Source organism: Rhodamnia argentea, chromosome 6, assembly GCF_020921035.1.
Source record: "Rhodamnia argentea isolate NSW1041297 chromosome 6, ASM2092103v1, whole genome shotgun sequence".
In the NCBI taxonomy this organism is placed as follows: domain Eukaryota; kingdom Viridiplantae; phylum Streptophyta; class Magnoliopsida; order Myrtales; family Myrtaceae; genus Rhodamnia; species Rhodamnia argentea.
Genome location: NC_063155.1, coordinates 11,359,736 through 11,383,294, shown reverse-complemented (window position 1 = coordinate 11,383,294; position 23,559 = coordinate 11,359,736). Strand labels below are relative to the sequence as shown.

General features: G+C 38.4%; 2 protein-coding genes across 4 annotated transcripts; both read left to right on the top strand.

The window, feature by feature from the left end:
• Positions 1-8,874: 8,874 nt before the first annotated feature.
• LOC115757458 (TBC1 domain family member 15) lies at positions 8,875-16,336 on the top strand. 3 transcript variants are annotated; one of them, XM_030697677.2, is made up of 12 exons: positions 8,875-9,099; positions 9,222-9,377; positions 9,501-9,596; positions 10,300-10,403; positions 11,515-11,750; positions 12,485-12,607; positions 12,687-12,775; positions 13,372-13,477; positions 15,078-15,175; positions 15,330-15,581; positions 15,691-15,774; positions 15,862-16,336. In XM_030697677.2, the coding sequence occupies exons 2-12, from the start codon at positions 9,264-9,266 to the stop codon at positions 15,874-15,876; spliced, it is 1,317 nt and encodes a 438-aa protein (XP_030553537.1). In that variant the 5' UTR covers positions 8,875-9,099; positions 9,222-9,263; the 3' UTR covers positions 15,877-16,336. The 3 variants fall into 3 exon arrangements, with proteins under 3 accessions (XP_030553537.1, XP_048137073.1, XP_048137072.1); XM_048281116.1 differs by lacking the exons at positions 8,875-9,099; positions 9,222-9,377 and adding an exon at positions 9,899-10,088; XM_048281115.1 differs by lacking the exons at positions 8,875-9,099; positions 9,222-9,377; positions 10,300-10,403.
• Positions 16,337-21,194: 4,858 nt separating this feature from the next.
• On the top strand, positions 21,195-23,516 carry LOC115757449 (CRIB domain-containing protein RIC7-like). The gene is made up of 4 exons (XM_030697660.2): positions 21,195-21,472; positions 21,546-21,652; positions 21,741-21,843; positions 22,870-23,516. The coding sequence occupies exons 1-4, from the start codon at positions 21,415-21,417 to the stop codon at positions 23,349-23,351; spliced, it is 750 nt and encodes a 249-aa protein (XP_030553520.2). The 5' UTR covers positions 21,195-21,414; the 3' UTR covers positions 23,352-23,516.
• Positions 23,517-23,559: the final 43 nt, after the last annotated feature.

Sequence of the window (23,559 nt, the reverse complement as noted above, 5' to 3'; positions counted from 1 at the left end):
AATCCCATATTGTATACTTTCAAATGATGGATGCAACCATTTTTTAAAACAGGATTTCATTTAAATGACATAAACTAGCTTCGTAATATAAAATGACTTCGAACTAATTAGGGATAATACCACCACTTTCTCAAACTAGTACACATGTGCCACATTTACTCCCTTGTCTTTATTAAATACATATATGAAAAATATAATTAACTTACGAAGGCATGTTTTGACGTAATTGTAATGCTTAGCTTTGAAACTCCAAAGTTAAGCGTGCTCGGATGAGAGCACTTTTAGGATGGGTGACCTCCCGAAAAGGTGCAAACCCGTACACGAAAGGACAATATCATAAGGCTCAATTTAAAATAGGCAAAAGCAGATAATACTTTGGTGAGTTAATCCAAAGATGTCACAATATGATATCAAAGTGAGACCCCCGCCGTGAGGTGGGTGGTTCGGGGACAAACCACGAGAAAACTGGTGGGCCTTTAATGACCCAATACAATGAGGGTGGGGAGCGGTTGTCTAGACCAAAGTAGACTTGGACAAGGATGGCTCCCGGCATGCTTCTAGGATAGCAATGGGGGCAGGAATGAATTGAAATGTGGATTGAATAGGGGGAAAGCCATTCCGAGATATATCACACACAAATTGGTGGGCCTGTAACAACCCAATTCGACGAGGATGGAGAGTTGTTGTCGGGGTCAAAAGGGTGCTTGGATAAGGAGCGGCTCCTGGCAGGCTTCTAGAATAGCGATGCAGCACAAATGAATCGAAATTTGCATTGAATAGGGAGAAAGAGATTTTGAGATATAAAAGTGAAAAATGAAATTAACTCATGGAGCTTCCTTTTGACGTAACGACAATGCTTAGTTTTGGAACTCTATAATTAAGCCTTCTTAGGTGGGAGCACTTCTAGGATGGGTGACCTCTTGGGCTCTCCAAGCACATTGATAAACCGGGCTAGAGTAAGAAAACCCAAATCGGTGTACTTGTTCGTCATTTCCCTAAATTAATTTCCGTACAACAAAAAAATCTCAAACTAACGTATCGATGATAAATCTACCCTTCATCAACTTATATCTAATATCCACATTAAATTGAAGACATGGAAACATACATGGCAAACAACATGGATGATGGGTGGGTGATGTAGATTCGACATGGAAATTTAACAAAAATAGGTCTCCAAAATGTTTTGGAGAATACATATATGAAGAAAATGAACTAGATTGTGAAATCAATAAATTTCTCCCTAAAAACTCCCTCACATTTCTATAATCAGTTAAAATCCCTAATTTTTCTAAGAATCTGGTAAATTTATCATGGATGTACTAATCCGTGACTTTTTTATTGCAACACGAAATGTACATTGATCTAAATGTGACACATGTATATCAGTTTGGGACTTTTTGTCATACAAAAATTAGTTTGGGATAATTGTAGGATAGTTATATTAATTTGATCTTTTTGTGGTATTAACGAACTAGTACCTGTCGTAAAACATAACTTAGATTTTTTCAAAAAAAATATATTGTATTCGTTTAGAGGTTTTATATATATATATATATATATATATATATATATATAAAGTCAGATAGTTAAATTGTAGGTAAATAAGACTTATTTTGTACTACAAAAATTAAAGCTCACGAACTTTGTCTTTATCCATTTTTGTCATAATTCTGAAGAAAATAAATTTCCTTATTTGCTATACTTTGTGAGTACTAAATCTAGTCATTAGAATGAAATAAGTCATAAGTTGAATTTCATGTATCTTTAGCTTTTTCTTCTTTTGTTTACTTTTTCATAAAGGTGTTTTTTTTTTCCAGAGTAATTATATTATTTAATGTTTTCTCTTTGTCTACTCTTTTCAAGCTTAAACTCAAAAATTTGGAATCGTTCATAAAAACTACATACAAAAATTTAAGCTAATCCATATTTCTAGCATAATAGATTAATTGAATCTCTTTATTCACGTAATTTCCTTGATGTATCATATTCAAATAATTGAATAAGAATAGTTTAGGTTTTTTACGGTATTAACCCTAAATAATAAGACAGGTTTTCCTATTTTATTTTGTATTCGTCCTTGTTCTCCTCATCCCACTAGGTATTAGCAGTTGATTGTCGTTCCCCTCCCAAGGACAAGTTCTTACACATTACTTACCTGTTTGCCACTGGAAACACCACTTCCTATTTGACTTGCATGTGTTAAGCATGTCGGTAACGTTGTAGTTGCCTTACTTATAACTTTCTTATTCGTAGACAAAGTTGATTCGAAATTATCTTATTCCAAGGCATAATTTGAACCCATATGCACTTCATCTTCACCTGGAGGAAAATTTGTTTAAAAAGTCCTAAACTTATCACATGACAATCAATTACTTCGTAGACTTTTCAATTTTGCCAATTTAGCCTTAAACATTTTGATGATCTTTCAATATAGTTCATCCGGTTAACTTTAGCTAAAAGTCGCTGATGTGGATGATTTTTACGATTTACTTTAAATTTTAATTGTTTGTTTCATTTTCCTTTCTTTCTTTTTTCTGTCATTTCTTGTTTCTTTGCAAATCGCGCGCCACACGCAAGGACCACTTGGGAAGGATGTCACGGTCTCTACTAAATGGCTTCGCTGAATCTATCGAGGGTGTGTGGATAGTAACCGATGGAGAAACAAGAAAATGAAAGAAAGGGAAAAAGAAGAAGAACATTTCAAAAAATTAAAAAAAAAACTGTAAAAAAATTATCCACTTTAGCGTCTATTGTATCATGTGTGACAATCAGCACTAACTAGGCCATCATGTCAACGGTTTCCAGCCAAAATTGGCCAAATGGACTACAATGAAAAATCGTCAAAAATGTTTGCAACTAAATTGACAAAATTGACAAAATTGAAAAATTTAGAAATACAATAGTTTTAGGAATTTTTCAATAATTGTCCCTTCGCCTGGAGTTTGCTCCTAGAAACATAGCCATCCCCACCCACTCACGTCAATACCACAAGTCTCTTATCCATTATCGAGATAGAAATAGAAGAATTTGGTTAGAGATCTTGAAGAAATTGATGTGTTTTCCTACTTCAATACAATGTTGATCATTAGAGTCAAAGAGAAAATAATGACAAAATGTCTATGGTGACTTGACCCTAAATAAGGTTTAATGATATCTACTTATAGGAGTAATTAACTGCTGTTAAAGTACAAATGAAAACATAATTACAGAGAGAGTGCATAATAAAAGTCAATAACTTATTACTAATTTTGTATACATTATCACAATTACAAATTTGTATTTTATCCTCCCGGCGAAAGAAAACCTAGGCATATGCTAATGAGAGATATAAAACAAGATGTCTCCTACTACTTGGAATTTATTGTGTTTTAAGGTCAACACTTCGAACATATTGTATCGGATGATAGAGAGGGCATTTTAACTGCATAATATTGTTTCGTTTGACATTACTTTATATCTTCCGCAGGGAACCATTGTACGATAATTTAAAAGTTTTCGTTCTCTACAAAACCATTTGTCGGTTTAACTGTTTTAGTTTTTGCTTTGCGCTATTTTTATCTTATGGCTTTCGAGGTGAATGGACAACATTTTTCTCTTTAGTTACAATACACTAAGCATTAAATTAAATAAATATCGACAGTGTCTACTAAATTGTGCGCGCGCATAATGCTTGCAAGGAGGATAGTTATTAGTAAAGTGTTAAAAAAAAAATCACCATGGTAACGTTTTCTATAATATAATAAAATTGAAAATTGAAGTTTGTAAACTACCTTTGGATTCTTTACATGCCTATTGATTCGTAAGTTACCTCTTGGGTTGGTAAATCTTTATAAATGCAAAGATTGCAAATTACATTTCCGACTCTTAAATTTTTTTTATAGTAGAAAGCTGTGGATTTTGCAATTTATCGCTACATGACCACCACACTCTCTCTCTCTCTAATCTATATTGTTGATTTAGACCGAGTAACCGTAGCGGTGGTCGCACTCCCTTCGACGCCATGGTAGCCATTGAACCAAGCGCTCGCGTAGCTAAACCACCTTTGTCCTTGTGGATTTGGATCGCATTGAACTCACCATCATAGGAGCGACCAACGAGGAAGTGGCCATTGCTTTGATAGTAGATCTAGGGTTTTTCTTTGTTTTTTTTTTAATGTAATTTGTATAACTTTGTATTATCTTTTATCTAACCATATCATCAGTTCGCGAAATAGTTCAAAGGTTTAGATTGGATCATATTCATCATAATATCTGGTGCTTTACCAAACGAAATATTGGCTAACTTCATAGATAAATGATTTTATATTTTATTCTATCTATATTCAAGCTACGGGAAAATTACCAAAAAGGCCTAAACTTATCGCAATTATACCAATTCAGTCATATACTTATGATTTTTTTTTTATCGATTCAGTCCTAAACTATTTGCAATTACGCCAATTAAGTCTATTCGGCCAAATTTGGCCGGTCGACACTGGCCGTCCGGCGATATAATATTTTAATAATTTTCTGAATTTTTTAATTTTTTTTCTTTCTTTTTCTTCTTCTCTGATCTTCTTCTTCCTCTGCCCAGCAACCGAACCCAAGCGAGCAAGAGGATGGGAGAGCTATGGACGCCACTCCTCTTCTCAAAATCGAATTAGAGATTTTGAATTACGGTTTAGATTTGGCGCAATCTTCCCTCTCTCAGCTTTAAGAAGAAAAAAGTCGTTCCTTTCCTTCGAATGACTCGTTTCATTGCCTTGTCTCTATGGCGAGCTTTTCACGCCCCACCTTCTCGAGGTGGATTCCATCGAAATTCCAAGCGAGCCCAGATGGATTATGGCGAGTTCCCAAGCAAGTCTGGGCGGATTCCGACTGTTTTTTAGTCACCCGATGAACATTCAATCCAGATCTGGCGAGGTCAGCCCAGACCTCTCTCCCTGATCCTGACCAACTAGACCAAAGAATCTCTCTCCCTCGTACCCATCTCCAGGAACAGACTCGAACCATGATTCCCACGAGCACGACGATGGTGGGTGACGGCGAGAAGATCCTAGACAACTGGACCACAGAATCTTTCCCTCGTACCTATCTTCAAAAACAGGCGCGAACCCATGATTCCCACGAGCACGACGACGGTGGGCGACGGCGTGGAGATCCTAAACAACTGGACTACAGAATCTATCCCTCGTACCCATCTTCAAAAACAGACGCGAACCCACGATTCCCACGAGCATGGCGAGGCTCACTAGTGGTCATCGGGCACGAGCCTTGGGGGTCGACCTCGCCAGCCATCTGTGATCGCCTAACTTTCTATCCGATTGGATTAATAAGCTAAACAGTAAGGCTGCGTTTGGTCGTCGGGATTTCTGGTCGGGATAGGATAGGATAGAATAGGATAAGAAATCTAGGGATTTGGCCATATCCTATCCATCATTTAGTGAATTACGAATTTAAAGTCGGATATTCTCATATCCTGCATTTGGTAGAAACTGTATATCAATATAAATGACATATATGCCCTACGTGATGCTCATGAAATATTCCGATCTTATTACTATAAAAATAATATTCTCATACACAAAAAAAAAACATGAAAATATACATATTTTATTAGATTTTCAAACCTCTTTGCAAAAAAAAAATGAAAATAGAAACAAATGAGACAAGAAAGTTAGCTTTTATATGACGGATAAGAGAAATCCTATCCGACCTTATCCTACCCCCTCCCCTAGGATTTTTTTATCCGGGTTATATCCCCTCTATATCCGACATTATACTATCCGGGACACCTACCAAACACGGGATAGGATAAAACATATCCTATCCCGAGTTTTATACGGACGACCAAACGCAGCCTAATTGTTAGGCGCGAATTTACAATGAACTTGAATTGGGGGAAATTATTTTGGATGTGGAAACTTTATTTGGACCGATTGTGAACTATTTGATAGATGATATTGTTGTTAGAATACACGTGTGAGTTGTATTAGAGAAGTCTCATATCGGATAATTGATGTGGTGTGGAGCGGTTAATATATCTTAGTTGACCCATAACTCATTGGCTTAAGCTTTTGAGTGAAGATGGGTCCAACTAGATATGTTGACGGGCTCGGACTTGCGCTCCCTCTTGGTGATCTCCCGGGCGAAAATATCGGACTTCTGCTGCGCGCTCCCTACAAATGGTATCAGAGCCGATGGGGATTAAGGGGGAGCAAAATCTATTGTTAGGATACACGTGTGAGTTGTATTAGAGAAGTCCCACATCGGATAATTGATGTGGGTGTGGAGCGGTTAATATATCTTAGTTAACCAATAACTCATTGGCTTAAGCTTTTGAGTGAAGATGGGTCCAACTAGATGTTGACGGGCTCGGACTTGGGCTCCCTCTTGGTGATCTCCCGGGCGAAAGTATCGGACTTCTGCTGTGCGCTCCCTACAATTGTATGTGATCAGTCCAACACGAAATTGGTTCCCTACAATTGTACGTGATCAGTCCGACACGAAATTGGTTCGCAAATTAGACCACGAAGCCTCTTGATACTGACCTTGACCCCTCACCCACTAAAAAATCCCTCTCTTCTCCCTCTCCCCGTCATTTTTCTCTCCCCGTCGTTTGTGGACAGCCCCCGTCCCTCCTCATGCAGTCCGTCCGCCCTCCCTCTGTCATTTTCTCTCTCGATTGCTCTCATCTCCTTCAATCTCCCTCGCCACTCTCGCCTGAGCCATGTGGAAGGAAGGAGAAGCACGAAGCGGCGGCTTAGTGGTGGTCTTGTGGTGGCTTTCAGGCGTGGGATCAAAGCGAGCTCGAGCTGTGGCTGCACGATGGCTGGATCGTTTCCGTGCATGGGATGTCAGGTGCGATCAGGTTCGGTCTGGACAACCAAAGAGGTCGGATGAAGCTCAAGCGATTGGCGTCATGATGATTTACGTAGGATACTGGATGAGTAGAATTTCTAATCCATCAAGTCCTGGTTTGTTGATTTCTATTGCATGTTATGTTCCTGAGTTGTATAGCTATCCTTTACTGCTGGGTTTGTCGAATTTGCGGATGGATCATCGTAATGGGCGACGGATGATATTGAATTGTGCGAAGGTTCAGAAATGGGTTAGATTGTGGGCTCGAAAGACCCTAAAAGTGCTTGGATAGGTTTCGGGTAGGTTGTCTTGTTCGAACAGAGGATTAGCTAAATTCACGGTTGAATGGACTTCTGGGAATACTGTATGGATCGAAATTGTGGATGAAGTGAATGATAGGCGGGGGATGATGGTTGATTCACGTGTACAAGGTTCGGACAAGGTGCATGTGTTGCGCTAGGATCATTGAATGGTTTGTGTGTGCGAGTCTATGGTCGAATGGTTCTATGTATGATAGACGAAATGTTGGGATTCAAGTTCCGGATTTAAGCAACGGATGACGGGCTGAGTTCGACGGTGGAGGACCGGATGGCCGTGAAGTGTATGGTTACCTCGTAATTGCCCGTCGAGGTTCAGTAATTGACTCTCTTCTTGGTTGTCATGAACCTCGCTTTGATTGCCTTGTTCCAGTTGTTATGTGTGAATTGATGATTTAGTGATTGGCGGGTGAACTGTCTAACCCTTTTTTTAGGCGGATGAGCTAGTTAGCGAGGCGAAGCGGCCATGGAAAAAGGGGAGGCAGGGAAGGGAATAGCGTTAGCGGATCGAGAGCAAATAGTACCATGTAGTCTCTTAACAATGCTTTGAACTTTTGTAAAGAACCGATTAACAATATTTATGTATATGTACATAAAACTCAATACTTTCTCAATTCGTTGCTTGAGGTTTGTGGCTTGCTACGGGTTAGGGAACCTTATTAAGACCATACCTTTTAGGCATTGTGCCTATCCTTTTCTTTTGCATACACTTGTATTTTAATCCAGTCTTCCGTATGCAGCCCATTATATGTAGTAAAAAATTAAAACATAACGCGATTAGAACATGGATTAAGGTCGGGGTCACGATAAAATTTGTATCAAAGCATGGATTGAGGACAGGCCTTGACACCATCACCTATGGCCGGTCACCGCCTATAAGAAGAAGAACAAAGAAGGAAAAAAAATATAAAATAAAAATAAAAATAAAATAAAAAATTCAAAAAAAATATTACAATATTATGTTATCGGACGACCGATATCCATATCATTGCCGGAAGGCCAAATTTGATTGGATGGATTGAATTAGCATAGCCCAATTTTTATTATCTTTTATCTAATCATATTCTAAGTTCACCAAGCACTTTAGAGGATCATAATCGTTCATAATCATAGTAATATTTGGTGCTTTACCATGAAAAATTAGCTACTTCATATCTCAAGAATTTTAGAACCTATTCCATTCATATCCAAGCGACCCAACCCAACTTAGATAGAACTATTTTCGGTTATATTGCACGAAGAAATGTGACATCTCATCCAATGTTATTCTCTCTCTCTCCTTGATTGAATTTGAGACCATGTGACCACCGCAGTGGTCGCACTCCCTCGATGGCCATTGGTGGTGGCCATTGAACCAGCCCCTCGTGTATCTTAGCCCTTATGTCTATGTGGATTTTGATTATAATGGAAACACCAACATAGAGAAGACCATCATGGAAGTGGTCATTGTTCTGATAGCAGATCTAGGGTTTTTTTTTTTCCTAAAGTAATTTATGTAACTATTTTATTAAATTTTTATCTAAGCATATTAGATTTACCAAACGTAATGTTGGCTAACTGCATATCTTGAGAAATTTATATCCTATTGGATCCTTGTCCAAGCGACCCAACTCAGCTTAGACAAATAGAGTCGTATCTACCTCTGTGTCCAGTTACATTGCCAAATAAAAAAGTGACATCTTATCCAATGCTATTTCTATCCTGTGGGGCTTTTTTCCCCGTCTCCAAAGAGGTCGAAGAACGCTCGTATAAATTAATTTTAGACAATGACCTCCGTGCCGTCGAAAACTACATGAATGCCTCCCTCTCTCGTGAATTCACGTAAGGAATTCTTCATTCCTTCGTCTGCATTAAGTTCCTTGCAACTCGCAACATACAAAATTCCAAATGCTCGTGAATTGCTGAACGCATCTTGCATCATTCCATTCTTTACTCCCCAGGTCAGATTCGCTCGTTGAACGCGTCGATAAATTTTACTCAGATTAATGTCGGGATTGAATCTGCGGTTTCCCCCTTGTTTTTTTTCTCTTTGTTGTCCCTTCTCATTGATGCGCATTTGCAGGTGGTGAGAGATAGTATTTGGTTGCTGGATTGAGGGATTCGAATGTTTGGTTGTGGGATGATTCTGAGGAAATCCGAAGCGGTTGATTTGAATGCATTCTACCCAGTCAGACCGGAGTGCAATGACGATGCTCGCAAGACCCGTTTTAAGGTCAAGGTAGATTTCGCTATCCATTTGTTCTTCATGGTTTGTGCGTTTTCATATGGAAGCCCCATGATTGTGCATTGTTTTGAGGAAGGATAATGATCGGTACGGGATTCTAATTCTTGCTTTTGGCAGCCTGGGAAGACGCTGAGCGCGAGGAAATGGCATGCTGCGTTTTCTGAGAATGGTCACTTGGACATCACCAAAGTGCTCCGTCGCATCCAACGTGGGGTAATTCTTCTGCTTCCTTTCCGTTATGGCTTTTGCAACTATTGTATAACCTAAAGGGAATTTGAGATAAGCCACACTTTGTCTGGTATTGAGTCAATTAATTGGAATCTATATTCGAGCAATGCTGAAGTAACTAAATGAAAAGGTCAATCAGGAATGGAACCAGAATTTTTCAATGAAGGACTTAGACATTTCTTATCCTGTTAACATCTATTTGATGCTGGATCTGTTCAGGGCGAAGTTAAAAATGTGCCATCATTATATTTAGATTGCAGCTTTAAGTATTTCCTACTTTCTCACAGATTTAGTTTCAAAGGAAATGGGCTCTGTTATGGTTTTGATGGTAATCAAGAGTCTGAAATGTCAAATTTCAGCCATTTTTTTGGGTTTGTCATCCAATATTATGCAAGAAGACGGTAGAAAGGGGAGAAAAAAAGGAATATCATTCAAATAGGTGCCTGTCATCTTGAACTGTCTTGCATATGTATATAAGTGCATATCCTAGTATTTGTCTTTTGTTATCCTTTTCTTCCATCCCTTTAAGAGGGAATTCTCTAAATTTGACTGGCATTATTTTAAACGAAGTCTTTGTAATGCTAGTAAGGGTGGTACTTAAGCCTGTATAGGTGCATGCCCTAGAGTTGGTTCTTGTTCATGTGCCTAATCAAGTGAAGATTTTACTTTTATATGGTAACCTTATTAGGGGGTCCATCCATCAATTAGAGGAGTGGTGTGGGAGTTCCTATTGGGATGCTTTGATCCCAACAGCACCTTTGATGAGAGAAATCAGCTGAGGCAACAAAGGAGGTATTGTTCTGCTCTAGTCCTGACTGTGGCTTCACCGGATGTGTAAACTGATACTTTGGGTAGTCTCAAAGTTATGGTGGTCGACTGACAATTTCTGACTCATTTATTTTGATATATCTTTCACTATCACTGGCACAAAGGACTGCAGTAGTCATGCATTAGCTAAATTCCGTTTCCAAGAAAGAGAGCAATGCCTCAGTTTGTTCATGTCAACCTCATAAGAGAAGTTGCTCTAGATGAATCATGTCCATGGACAAGATGGTGATCAGAGTATTCGATGTTCATCATTATAATATTTGTGATTATTAGTTAGTTTACTGGATATTAATTGGTTCTCAAGGTTAGCAGCTAATCATCTTTAGCATATGTCATGGCACTTCTCATTGTCAGTTTTTGGTAGAAGAGTCTGTCATTGTGAGCTCCATATGTAGGAAGGTAAAAGCAATAAAACTTAGGAAGTTGGGATTGGTAGCGATAATATTGTGGGAGATCGAAGTTATTCATGTTGTAGGTTAATGTTTTTGGAAGTTGTGATGTTTAAATTGTTGTGAGTTATGGTTTTTTGTTACAAAATATCTTCTGATTTTGAACTTTCTTATTTCTGGGGTCGATATTTTCCATTAGCTGTTGTCTTTTTTATTAAGAGCAAAAAAGAGCACTTTCTGACTCTTTCATTTACAATTAGTACTTTTATGTAATTACTTCAAACTGATTTCGCATTATAATCTGGCAAGGAAACCTCTCAAAAGTGGGGTCCTAAGTTGGCTTAAAAAACGTGCGCATTTAACTACTAGACTTATGTTGTTAAGTTTTAACGTGAAGGATAATAACCTAGTGCATGCTTGCTCACTTATCTATCAGAGGCTCAGTGTAACATAACATGGGAAAGCACGATCTCAGTCTGCTTTAGTAAAATCTCTTCCGTTATTTAACACAGTTTTGTTATTTTGTTTTTGGACATATGAAGTGGAGTATTTGCTTTCTGCATTCTTTTAGACTTCTTCCCAACCAAGGATAATATTTGCCCTTTGACTTGGTTCTTATGTTCTTTCTTTACTCATAATTTAACATCATTTGGCTTCGTTAGTTATACACCTTATGTCAATCGCAGGGAGCAGTATGGGGTATGGAAAGCAGAATGTCAGAAGATGGTTCCACTAATTGGCAGCGGGAGGGTCCTCACGGCACCTATCAATAATGATAATGACCAACAACTGAATTCTGATAAGGGTTGCAATGGAGCTGTGTCAACATCATCTTTACATCCCTCCACCGGTCATGAAGGGCTTTTAGATAATACGGACGAAAAGAAAGTGAAAAACTGGAAACTCATGTTGCACCAAATTGGTACGTGCTTCCATTATGTCATCTATTAGTATCAATTAGTGGACTAGAAACTAAGGATCCTTGGGAGCTATGGTTGTTCTACTGCTATGGTCTCCATCCTTGGTATATCGCTCTGCTTGCCTCCTGTTGTTTCTGTAGTTTTTGGTGCTGTAATTTTGGCTTTAATTTTCTCGTGTTATGTCGTAACTCTCTTTGGATAGAGAAAGTGTTTGTTAATGATAATCTAATGTACTGTAGTCATTAATAGACATAGAACAAACAATTTAGATATTGAAACTTACTAGAACTAAAACGAACTTTAAATTCAATATTTGGAACAACAAACTTAAAAAGCACCTCTGACCTGCTGCTTCCAAATTAGCTTTTAAATATTTCTGCTTCCAAGTTCTTCCTCATCTCAAAACTTTTCACATTTCATTGGAGCTACTCCAACTTTTTAAAAGCAGAATCTGCTGCCCCATAGAATTCCTGGAAGAGTACTCAATTGCTGTGATCCTGTGGTCATCAATGCAGTAGCTTCAGAATTGTTCACGTAGAGTATTCTCATGTTGGTAGTTACGTGGGCTCAACCTTGCGTCTGTACCACAGAAGAAAGATTGCTTTAGTTAGAGCTTGAAATGATGGTTTTTTACACACTTTTATAGGTCGTAATTGTCTTTTTCTAAGCTGTTCCTAGTGAGTATTGTGAGTACATAATGTTTATTATTGACATATGCTGTTAAATATGGAGATAGGTTTGGATGTTGTTCGAACTGATCGAGCTCTTGCGTTTTATGAAAGTGAAATCAATCAGGCAAAACTTTGGGAAGTTCTTGCTGTTTATGCTTGGGTAGACAGTGATATTGGATATGTTCAAGGTGGGTAAAGATGCTCCTTTCTTTTTATGCTTTGAAGTTATGTTTACTTCGTCATTTTACCTTAATGATTTCTGAGCAGGAATGAATGACATATGTTCGCCAATGGTAATACTTTTGGAACATGAAGCTGATGCTTTTTGGTGCTTTGAGCGAGCGATGCGAAGACTGGTATGTATCTTTAGCTTGGAATTTCTGTGTCAAGTAACTAATGCGTTCTAAGCTGATTGACTTTGTTGTAGATCGATAATTTGGCTTTTAGCTTCTATCTTTGTGAGTTTGACATTCTCCATGTGGTATCTTGATGTCCCTAAGTATGTTGCGCATCTTATACCGTTTGTCAAGTTATGAAGATGAACATAGCCCGCCTGCCTGTACAACAAACACTTTTCCGAGCAAAACGTCTAATATGCTGAGTCACTTTTGCTATTAAATCTACTGATTATATATTCAGAGATGGCTCTTTCTAGATTGAGAAAGAGAAGACATGATGAAATGTAGATTTCACTGTTAGTTTACTAGTTCTTTTCCTGCAAATGCACGCGGTGAAATGTAGAGTTGGTATAACTTTCTTAAAGAATCATAGACCATCGGCAGATTTATTTACACATCTGTGGTTTCTAGCTTGTTTAGTTTCTTGAAATACTATTGAGTCTCAATGATAGTGGATATGTGAATGATGGTATGCCTCGTTTTCTTTCAGTACTAAGTGGGATCTTTTCTATGGAATTTGAGTACATCTAATGCCTTCTCTTTCTCCTTGGAAGAGGGAAAACTTTAGGTGCACTACAAGTTCGATAGGAGTACAATCTCAACTTGGTACCCTCTCCACAATTATCAAAACTATAGACCCTCAACTGCATCAACATCTTGGTATATTATCCATTCATTTATTTCCTCTTGTGGACATTTTGTATTTGTGTTTCTGGGCCTTACTAGAAGATGGAATCCTAAATGAGACATAATTAAAGTAAAATGGATGTGAGCTTTTCCATATATGTACCAAATATGCTCCAAGAAAAGCTGGCTCCTGCATCTGCGACTGAATGATAGATTAAAGTACATTGATCTCAATGCTTGTACTAATGTAGCCACAAGATTCCATAAGTCAGTGATGCTAAACTTGTACATCTTGTTTTTATGCATCTCTTTCTATATAAACTTGTACATCTTGTCTATATGCATACTAAATAGGATGTGTCTGAATGTACTAGGTACATGTATGTTCGTAAGAAGGACTGGGCCTATGGCTTTGATATGAACCTTAGGATCCTAAAAGCTAGCTATTGAGGTGGGAGAGGCCCAAGGCCATAGAAACCACAAATCAAGATCTGATACTATCATTGTGGGATCCAAGTCCCCTACCTTGATATTAGGATCATAACAATCCACCACGCTTTGCAGTCCCGACACGCATGTTGGGTTGGCTTTGCACTAGCCTTCTGCTAGTCCCGAGCAACACTGCAATATCAGGGTCACCACCCATGCTGCTAGATTTCAACTCTGTGAGATGGCGGAATCCTTGATACCAATTTGATGTGGAGCTTAGGAGAACCACACCCCAAAAGCTAGTAATTGAGGTGGGAGAGCCCAAGTTCATATAAGCCACATATCGAAGTCCCACACCATCGATGTACGATCCAAGTCCTATACTTTGCAATTAGGATCATAACAATCTTTCTATTTATTAGTAAAGAAGATATACGGGTTTCCTAGCGTTTATTTGCTCAAAAAATATTAAGCGTGACTCTGCTGAAAACTAAAAATTCTGAAGTTTAATTGTCAACAATGACAACTTTATTAGGTACAAATGGAAATGAAAAATTATTTTATAGCAAACTGAAATTGAATACTGAATGTTATTAATTTCTTACCATACATGTAATTAACAAAGTATACCAACTTAGTAAGGCTCACAATCTGCTAGAACGGTATTGAGTTTAAGCTCAACTAGATTAGACCATTGAGCTAGTCAATTTCAAATGCTTTAACTCAAAATGAGTTCTGTTATGCCCAGTTAGCTGAGCAGTCAGCAAGTCAAGCTTTGAGCCGTAAACAAGGAGCATTAGTTAACAAGTAGATTCACTAATTGGCAGCTCTAGTTCCTCTCTGCAATAAGAACAGATGACTTTAAAGATCAGGCTCAATTGAAGACATGATATGAAACTCTTAAAAGAGCTTCTAAGGGCTGAAAACTGATATGCTGAAGCATTAACCGGAACAATAATGTTTGAATTAAGGTCTCCTATTTAAGAATCATACACAGATGCAGATGTTGCCTTCAGATTTCTTTTGTGAGCTTTTACAGTTTGAAAGCTTTTAGAGCAACCAGGATAGTCTCAGAAGGTACAATATCTGAAAACTACAAGTGTAATTATCAACACATGGGCTACCTTCGTTGATCTCCCTTTGTTTGGTTTCCAGATTTAGGTGTGAGGTTAACATGTTCCCTTTTTTTTTTTCTTTTGTGCAGATGATCTGGATGGTGGGGAGTATTTATTTGCGTTTCGTATGCTAATGGTCCTTTTTAGAAGGGAATTCTCATTTATTGATGCTTTATACCTTTGGGAGGTGAGGAGGCTACTTGAAATTTGTATTTTGCGAGCTTTTCAAATAGATTACACCTGATTAAAGCAGTTTATGAAAGTTTAGGTTTTAATGAGATGGTAATAGTGTCTATGCTTTTGTCGTCACATTGAGAATTTGAATGGAGATCGATTTTCAGCTGATATGGGCCATGGAGTACAACCCAAATATATTCTCAATGTACGAGGAGGAAGGAGCTGTAGCAGAGACAGCACCCAAGGTGAACGAGAAGCTATTGATTAAGCAATGTGGTAAATTTGAGAAGGAAAAGGTAAAGACCGGACATGTAGACAATGAGAGTGCTCTTGCTGTTTTTCTTGTTGCAAGCGTGCTAGAGACCAAGAATAAGGCCCTTCTGAAGGAGGCCAAGGGACTGGACGATGTTGTCAAGGTCTCTCTCTCTCTGTCTCTGCCCCTCCCTCCCTCTCTCTCTCTCTCTCTCTCTCTCTCTCTCTCTCTCTATAAATGGGTTGTTCATATTCTGTTATGATCTTGTGTAGATTTTGGGTGAGACAACTGGAAAATTAGATGCCAAAAAGGCATGCAAAGCAGCATTGAAGGTTCATAAGAAGTACCTGAATAAGGTAGTCACATCTCTCTCTCTCTCTCTCTCTCTCGTAACTGAATGCATAGAGCGCTGTTGAGCATACAGTTTTGCTTCTATCTTGCAGACAAAGCAATCATAGTCAAAGGATCAGCTTTTCGAGTCATTTTCCCGAATATGATGCAGCGTTACCCAAAGGTGGATCCCGACATGCATTTGCCCTTTCTGATCCTGGTCGCTGTGGAGGACTTGGAGTTGGAATCAGATTGGAATAGGATTATTGCTCTTGCAAGATGCATCTGCTTGACAGGCAATGTTCTTGTCTGCAGAAACTGAGAGTGACGTTCAAGCTAAGAGCTCCGGGTTGTGTTTCTGGCTCTGTAAGCTTTCTCTTTTGAATCGCTGGTCCATCTCTATGGTAGCCGCATTAATGGAAAGAGGGATAAAGAAGTGAAATGTGTTCTTGTACATTGGTGTTCCAGTTCAATTATTATCAAAAACACTAGAAAAAAAGAAGAAGGGGAATTGACAAATGATAATACAGATGCACCAAAATGTAATCACAATGCAAACCAGAGAAGCAAAGGGAAAATAGTAGCTTTGCCCTTGAGGCACTTGTTAAGGGCCGTTAATTGTGCTTTGTAAACCTAAACATTTCTCTTTGAAGTACGTGACTATTTGAAACATATTATTCTTCAATTTGAAAAATATTGATGTGCATTATGTTTATTTTTATTACTGCTATGTTGACTGGGCTAGGCCAGGCCATTCACATTTGACTAACATTAGTAATTTACTTTTAATTTTCTGCGATCTTTCGTATCGAAATCCCCACTTCCTTTGAAATGAAAATTCGGTACTTTAATTAAATTAAAGTTTTCGTACTTCACTTGAATAATTCGTCACATCTACCTTGGCCTCCCAGGCGACACCGAACTAGCCCATGAAACTCTTGTTCGACCAAAAAAAAAAAAAAAACTAGGCCATGCTTTGGCCTGGCGTTGCCGCCTCCCACCTGTGCCGAGTCCAAACTCGGCAGGGAAAAATAGGAAAAAAGAATGTAAACTTATTGCATTTTCAGTCATCAAACTTTTAATTGTATCAATTTTTTCTTTCTTTTGGTCTTGAGTAGTCAATAGTTTGACAATTTGCCAATATTCTAGTTAATTTTGGTCGGAAATCTCTAGTATGGACGTCAATCGTCGTACGTGGCACGATCGACAATGACTTAGTCATTTTTAGTATTTTAAATTTTTTTTTTTCTTTCCTTTCTTTTTTCTCAATTGTGGGCTGGCGAGGTTGTCGGTCGACCCTCGCCCAAATTCGGGAGAGGGACGCGTCCCTCGCCCGTTGGCCGACAAGGGCCACGACGCCCTCGCCTTTGGTCGGCAATGGTCACACGGTGAAAATTTAGAAAAATAATGAAAAATTTTAGAAAAAAAGGAACGTTAAAATTTGTTCGCATCGGCGTCAATCGTACCACATTGAACAATCGGAATTCAGGTCACCGGTTTCCGATTAAAATTGGCCAGATGGCCTATATTGGCAAATCGTCAAAAAGGTTCAGAACTCAATTGGTACAATTGAAAGGTGTTAAGAATGAATTGACACAAGTATAATAGATTTAAGATTTTTTTTAATTATTTTCTTCAATGCGGCACGATCTTACGTGGTAGATCTCCTGAAGTGGGAAGGAGAAGTTTCGTTCCAGCAATAGCAAACATAAAGTAGGGTTCCTAGTCGAATGGCGATGTTGGATAATAATGCCCAGGATCGATCGTGGCTCTGGAAGTCGAAAGGCGATAGCTGAAAAAATGGAGAGAGGGAAGATGCTAAAAAATTGCAAAAATCAGAAGTTCCATACCTTGTAGCTCAATCATAGTGCGCACGTGACAGAGAGACATTATGATGATACATGTTAGGACTACAACTCAGAGGCTTATAAAAAAGAGTTGTTGTACTTTTTGTGCCTTTTTTTTTTAACCTTTTTGCATTTATTGATTATTTCATCCTCTTGCAAAAAGTCCTATTTACGCATGTTGCAGAAAATTATAAAAATAAAACGAGGCATCTTACTTCTTTTAACTATATTTTCAAAATTTTGACCAAAAAAACCATATTTTTAAAAATTAAAAGTTAGTCTTATTTTTAAACTATTTGCAATAGCAAAATTAAAAGTATACCGGAAAAATTTGTTCAAAAAAATCCTAAATTTATTGTACTTTTGATAGTTCAGTCCTAAACCTTTTAATTGTGCCAATTGAGCCCATCCGGTCAATTTTTAGCAAGGAATTGCTGACTTGCACGCTAGCCGTCCCGCATGGCATGAATGGCGTTAACGTGAATAATTTTTAATAACAATTAAAAAATTTCAATATTTTTTAAATTTTTATAACTTTTTATTAATCCTTCCACGCACATTTGAAAAGATTTAAAATCAATAGATTTTTGAGATTTGGATCTCTTCGATTTCATGACAATAATCCAAGCATTGAAGTAACATTGCCCAAGGCAGCACAAAATCCATCATGTGCTTGTCTTTGGTTCGTGATCCAACCGATCGACCACATAGCCCAATCAACAAGACCTAAGGTGTCTTGACCTATGAGATTTTCTTGAGTTCTCTAGAATATTCTTGAGAACTAGCAATACGGTAAATGTACCGTGTTCTAGAGCATTCTTATTTTTAATGTCCCTAGTTGATAGATGGGGAGATGAAATCTTGACAATTAGATTTAGAGTTGACCAACGGTAATCATTGAGAGATCTCTTGTATAAATGGAGAAGTTCTCTCCCTCGTTTGTATCCATCCAACACTTGAACAATACATAGCGTTCTCTTCCATAACTTCTATTTCTAAACACACACTCTCTCTCTACGATTGGATGAACAAGCAATTGATCCTTGGACTTGGACATGGCTTAGCTTCGGCACTCCAACGATCCAAGACAACCTAAGTCGCCGCACTATTCCGATCCCAAGTCATCAGCCTCTGACACTTGCATATCGCCTACATAGAGGCTAAGCTAGTTTCATCAATAAAACAAAGGAAATTGTTAACAATTGTGCACTTAGGGACCTAAGTGTTAAAAGCATATCTGATAGGAAAGGTTGATTTTCAAAGCATTAATTATACAAAGCTCGAAATTAACGTAGACAATTGCATTAATTGGTCTTTTAACAGGTACCCTTTTCAGACCAAAAAAAAAAACAGGTGCCCTTGAGTTTTTTACCCAAAAAAAATACCCTGAGACACTTTTTAACAAAATCTTAAAACAGATCGGCGAAAGTTTTAATAGCACAAAAGTCTCTTAATATGGAATTGAGAATTATCGTGTTTGTTTGGTAAATATCTCATAATTGCAGCCCTAGAAGCCCTGTAATTTTAACTTTTTAGATATTATTTTATCAGGACAAAATCACCATGCAAAAATCCCTGCTTCTTTTCTCTTATTGACAGCTTTTGTCTAGAAATTTTGAAAGAATAAATGATAAGATCAATTTGTTAATTTAATAATAAAAACATAAACAAAAATTATCACAATATATGTTTTTTACTGCGTATTACTATCATTATTATATCTCGCTGAAAGGAAATTTATAGAGTTTTTTTTTCTGGAATTTGAAATACTTAATAATGACAAAACTATGTTAGTTTAGTAATAATAGTAAGAAAAATAATAAAATATAAAATGATAATAAAAACGCCCACCGTGCATCATCAATCATCATCAACATTATCGGGTCATTTTCAATCATTTTCATTACTACAGGATTCTGGCATCAATTTTTGCTGGACATATTAATAGTTCGTGACCACAGTACAGTGCATCCGAAAGATGTAAAGCTAAACACGGGTATTTCAACACGTCATGACACGACACGACCATAACAATTAAGAATAGTAACAAAGATACACGAAGGCCCATCTTATTAGGAATCCGCGAGCCGCACCGTACAGTGTTAGGTGGGCTAAAATGGTGGACGATGATACCACAGGTATGACCAAATCATTGAGAATGGTGGCTCATATTGTTAGGCTTGATCAGGCTTCAATTGTGATAATAACTCCGGGTGTGCATTGATTTCGATTCAATCCGAAAATCCAACCAGATAGGACTGGACCGAACCAGTCGGTTCTAAGTCATTTTCAGGGAGATCGGCCTGATTTTCGATTCGAGAAAATTGGAACCAATAATAACCGGTCGAGTTCTCAATTCCACATAAGGAACCGAATCCACGAACCAGTCAAGATTTCTACATCTTTTTTGTTTTTCATTCTAAAGTAAATTATTTTTTCATTTAATATTGGGAAACTTCTACTTGTAGGAAATAGAAGCAACAAGAAAAAGAAGAAGAAACCACCAGTCCCGGGACTAATCCTAGAATTGGACCGGACTAATTATTTCCCAAACAGGGAATCAACCTTGCTCGGTGCGATTCGAGGTTCTAGGGGGGAATCGACCCGATTGACATGAAAATGGATTCTCGAGCTTTGATCAAATTTATTATTATTACTTTTATCTCAATAAAAAAAGTAGAAATATACCAATTATATCACTTTTCATATGGATCTATTACGCAACATTTCTTATAGTCCACGAAAAATGGAGAGTACATATACATTTTCGCCCCCCCCTCTTCACTACAATTCCGGCTCCACACTACGCATATCATTGTCTTTTTTCTCCCCCTTTTCAGGTTCCGGATGTAGACCTTGAAATCGACCATGTAATAATCGGTTTCCAATTTTTGAAACCCGAAACCTACCCTACTTGTCTTGTGGTACCTAACCTGTTTTTTTGGTCCAATTTCAGTGTCCACCCGAGAATATTTTTTTTATTTCGTTTTTTCAATAAAATAATATAAGTAGCAATACAATGATTCAAAGTAAAAGATAAATAATAAAATTCACTATCCACCAAAAGCAATAATCCTTAATATGAGCAATAAAAATTACAATCTACCAAAAACAGAGGAGGTGAGGCAAGCAAGACCAGGTTCTTTTTCTAACAGTTGTTAAAAATCGGTTTCAAAATCGGTCCAATTTCTAAGTACATGGAACCGAGAATCAACTCGAGTCCAACTGGTTCCCAAAATTTAGAAGGGGTTCTCGGACCTGTTTTTGGGTGGTCCGATCTGCGTTCCAGGTAAATCCGGTCTGATTGTTCACCCCAATTTGAAACATTAAAATGAAAATAAAAAAGAGTCAAAATCCAGATTTATTGAACAGTGGATTGCCCTTGTGAAAATCCTGTCTAGCGACAATAACAACTAAAGGGAAGTCAGCCATTTGAACTCCGACCGTTGTTGAGAAGAATTAGTTAAGAGAGTTGTTTGCTAATATTAGCATCTTCCTAAAATTGCGACGCCCTTCTAATTTTTATCCTTCCTTTTCTTTTTCACTGCAAATTACCACAGGCAATTTTTCTCAATTTCTCAACTTTGTCAAATGCCCGTCTTCTTCTTCTTTTCATCCCGTCTAATTCATGAGAGTTGTGTTCAAATCCTGCAAGGATCGTCCGTGCTTATCGATCTCGAAATTCAAGCGCCGATAGCCCGGTTTTCGCAGCGTCTTCTCGGGCGTCCACAGCCTTGTTTGCGACAGCGGTGGCAAAGACATGGGTAGGAACAATTTTGTTCGGTTTTGAACGTACAAGAATTTGGGTGACGGACAAGGATGACGACCAAGATGAAGGGCCTCCTCAAGGGTCTCAGATACATTTCGCAGATATTCGGTACGTTCTACGTTTCTTTGACGTGATATCGGCATATCAACATGCACTCATATACTTGTGCGTTTAGATTCAGATGATGATGAGAAGGAACCGGAAATGAACATCGGTTATCCCACCGATGTGAAGCATGTTGCTCACATTGGTTGGGATGGTCCCTCCGAGAAAAATTCACCAAGCTGGGTATGTCAAACGATTCTTGCTCGTCTCTCATCGATTTTTTGGTCGACATTGGATCAACTCTAAGCCTGCGCACAACAAAAATATGCAGATGACTGATTTCAAACCGTCGTCACCGAGACAATCCTCGTCCGCCCCTTTGGGCGTCGGAAATGACGAGAAGGATGGCTCTTCCTTTAATGGAGTTTACGAAGGTATGATCACATATTCCTTTTCCTCTTGATTTAACTCATGTCGGACTTTTATGTTATTTTATTTTATTTTGGGCTAATGTGGTCCTTAAACTATGAGTTTTCAAATTAATCCTTCGAATGAAAGTACGAGCGAAAATGATGACGTGGGGATTAAATGGCGCAATCTATGTGGCTTATAATTTGTTTTATAAATATATTAAACAAACTTAATATATTTAAAAAGTACGTGAATAAAAATGAATGTAATTGAAAGAAAGAAGAGACACCCGACCCTCAATATATTTAAAAGGCACGACGTGAATAAATAAAAAAATGTAATTCAAGGGCCGGCTGCCACTGTCTACCGGTGACACGACCTCACCAAGGTTGCGCAAGCCTGGCGAGAGCTTGCCGGGATCGTGCGATCCGGACGAGGCAACACCAAGGTGGCGCGACCCCAATGTCAGCTTGATCGGACCACCAGAGCTTTGTCTCTTTGACAGGAAGGATGGCTCTTCTCTGTATCTGTACATGTGAGCTTCGATCAGCAGCTACAGTAACCTCGTCATGATCAGCCAGAGGCTGGGGAGCACTTGCCGGCCCTCTCCGGTGCCTAGGCAGCAGGCACCATCTTTTGCCCATTCTTCTCTCTTTCTCTCTTGGGGTTTGAGATTTCTTTTTCTTTTTAATCTTAATATCTTATCCTAGTCGGTACAAAATCCCATCTAGCCTTACGCTTATCCGTTCAATGCTGATGTAGCCATCCAAGTCAGCATCTCTCTTTGCATTTTCGAAAGGACTAACCAAAATACATAGAATCTTGGAACCATATTGATTTAAAAGTATGCGGAGATGAAATTGAACAAATTGAAAAATTACGGAACCAACGAAATTGAATATAATGGAATTCAAATATATTAAGATGCCATGATTAAGAAGCGCAATCTAGGTGCACACCGCTTGACATTCTGTTAATGTTTTAAGTTAATTGATTTTTCCCATGTTAATAAATGACCAAACTCCTGCGTGTTAATTCTCCAACTTCAGAATCAAGCAGAGGAATTGTGGGGACACAGAGTTACAAAAGCTCTCCAGCGCCCGAATTGCCAGAAATACCGAAATCGTCCAGAAGCCATAACCCTTCATTATCATCAGGAGACGCTGAATCGCCAACCAAGGCCAAGTCGGACAAACACCGGCCACCGAGAAGATCTTCTAAGGGCTCTCACAATGAACGGGAGGTATCAGACTCTAGCAAGCCCACCCAACAGTCCATGGATTCTGCCGCCGACGCCGTCCCATCGCAACTCTCCGATCTGCCCAAGAAATCGAGGAAGAAGAAGCCCAAGGACTCTGGTGCATCCACAAGATCATCATCGAGGTCATCAAAACCACAAGTCAAGGACTCGTGCTCTTCTCCCGCCCGTGAAAATGAGTCCTTGTCCACAGGAAGAAACAAACGAGAAGGTTCTCAGAGATCAAATGCAGTTGATGAGGCGGATGGGATTGGACATGGTCTAGTATCTTGATCCTTTCCTAGCTTTTTTCACCTTATTTGTAGTACCAGTTGTATTCGCTATACTAGGGAACCTACTGATCAGTTTAAGACTCGAGACCAACCTAAAGTGCCATTTTTCTAGTGGAGTTTCGAACGCTTATATTTTGCAACAACCTAATACAGATGGGAACAGTAGAATACACAACACACAGCCCAGCATTGGGGGGAAAATAAAAGAA

Coding starts and splice junctions, on each gene's coding strand:
- LOC115757449 (XM_030697660.2), top strand. CDS start 21,415: ATGACGACCAAGATGAAGGGCCTCCTCAAGGGTCTCAGATACATTTCG. Junction 21,473..21,545: donor ATACATTTCGCAGATATTCG/GTACGTTCTACG, acceptor GTTTAGATTCAG/ATGATGATGAGAAGGAACCG. Junction 21,844..22,869: donor CTTTAATGGAGTTTACGAAG/GTATGATCACAT, acceptor CTCCAACTTCAG/AATCAAGCAGAGGAATTGTG.
- LOC115757458 (XM_030697677.2), top strand. CDS start 9,264: ATGTTTGGTTGTGGGATGATTCTGAGGAAATCCGAAGCGGTTGATTTG. Junction 12,776..13,371: donor AGCGAGCGATGCGAAGACTG/GTATGTATCTTT, acceptor TCTCCTTGGAAG/AGGGAAAACTTTAGGTGCAC. Junction 13,478..15,077: donor TCAACTGCATCAACATCTTG/GTATATTATCCA, acceptor TCTTTTGTGCAG/ATGATCTGGATGGTGGGGAG.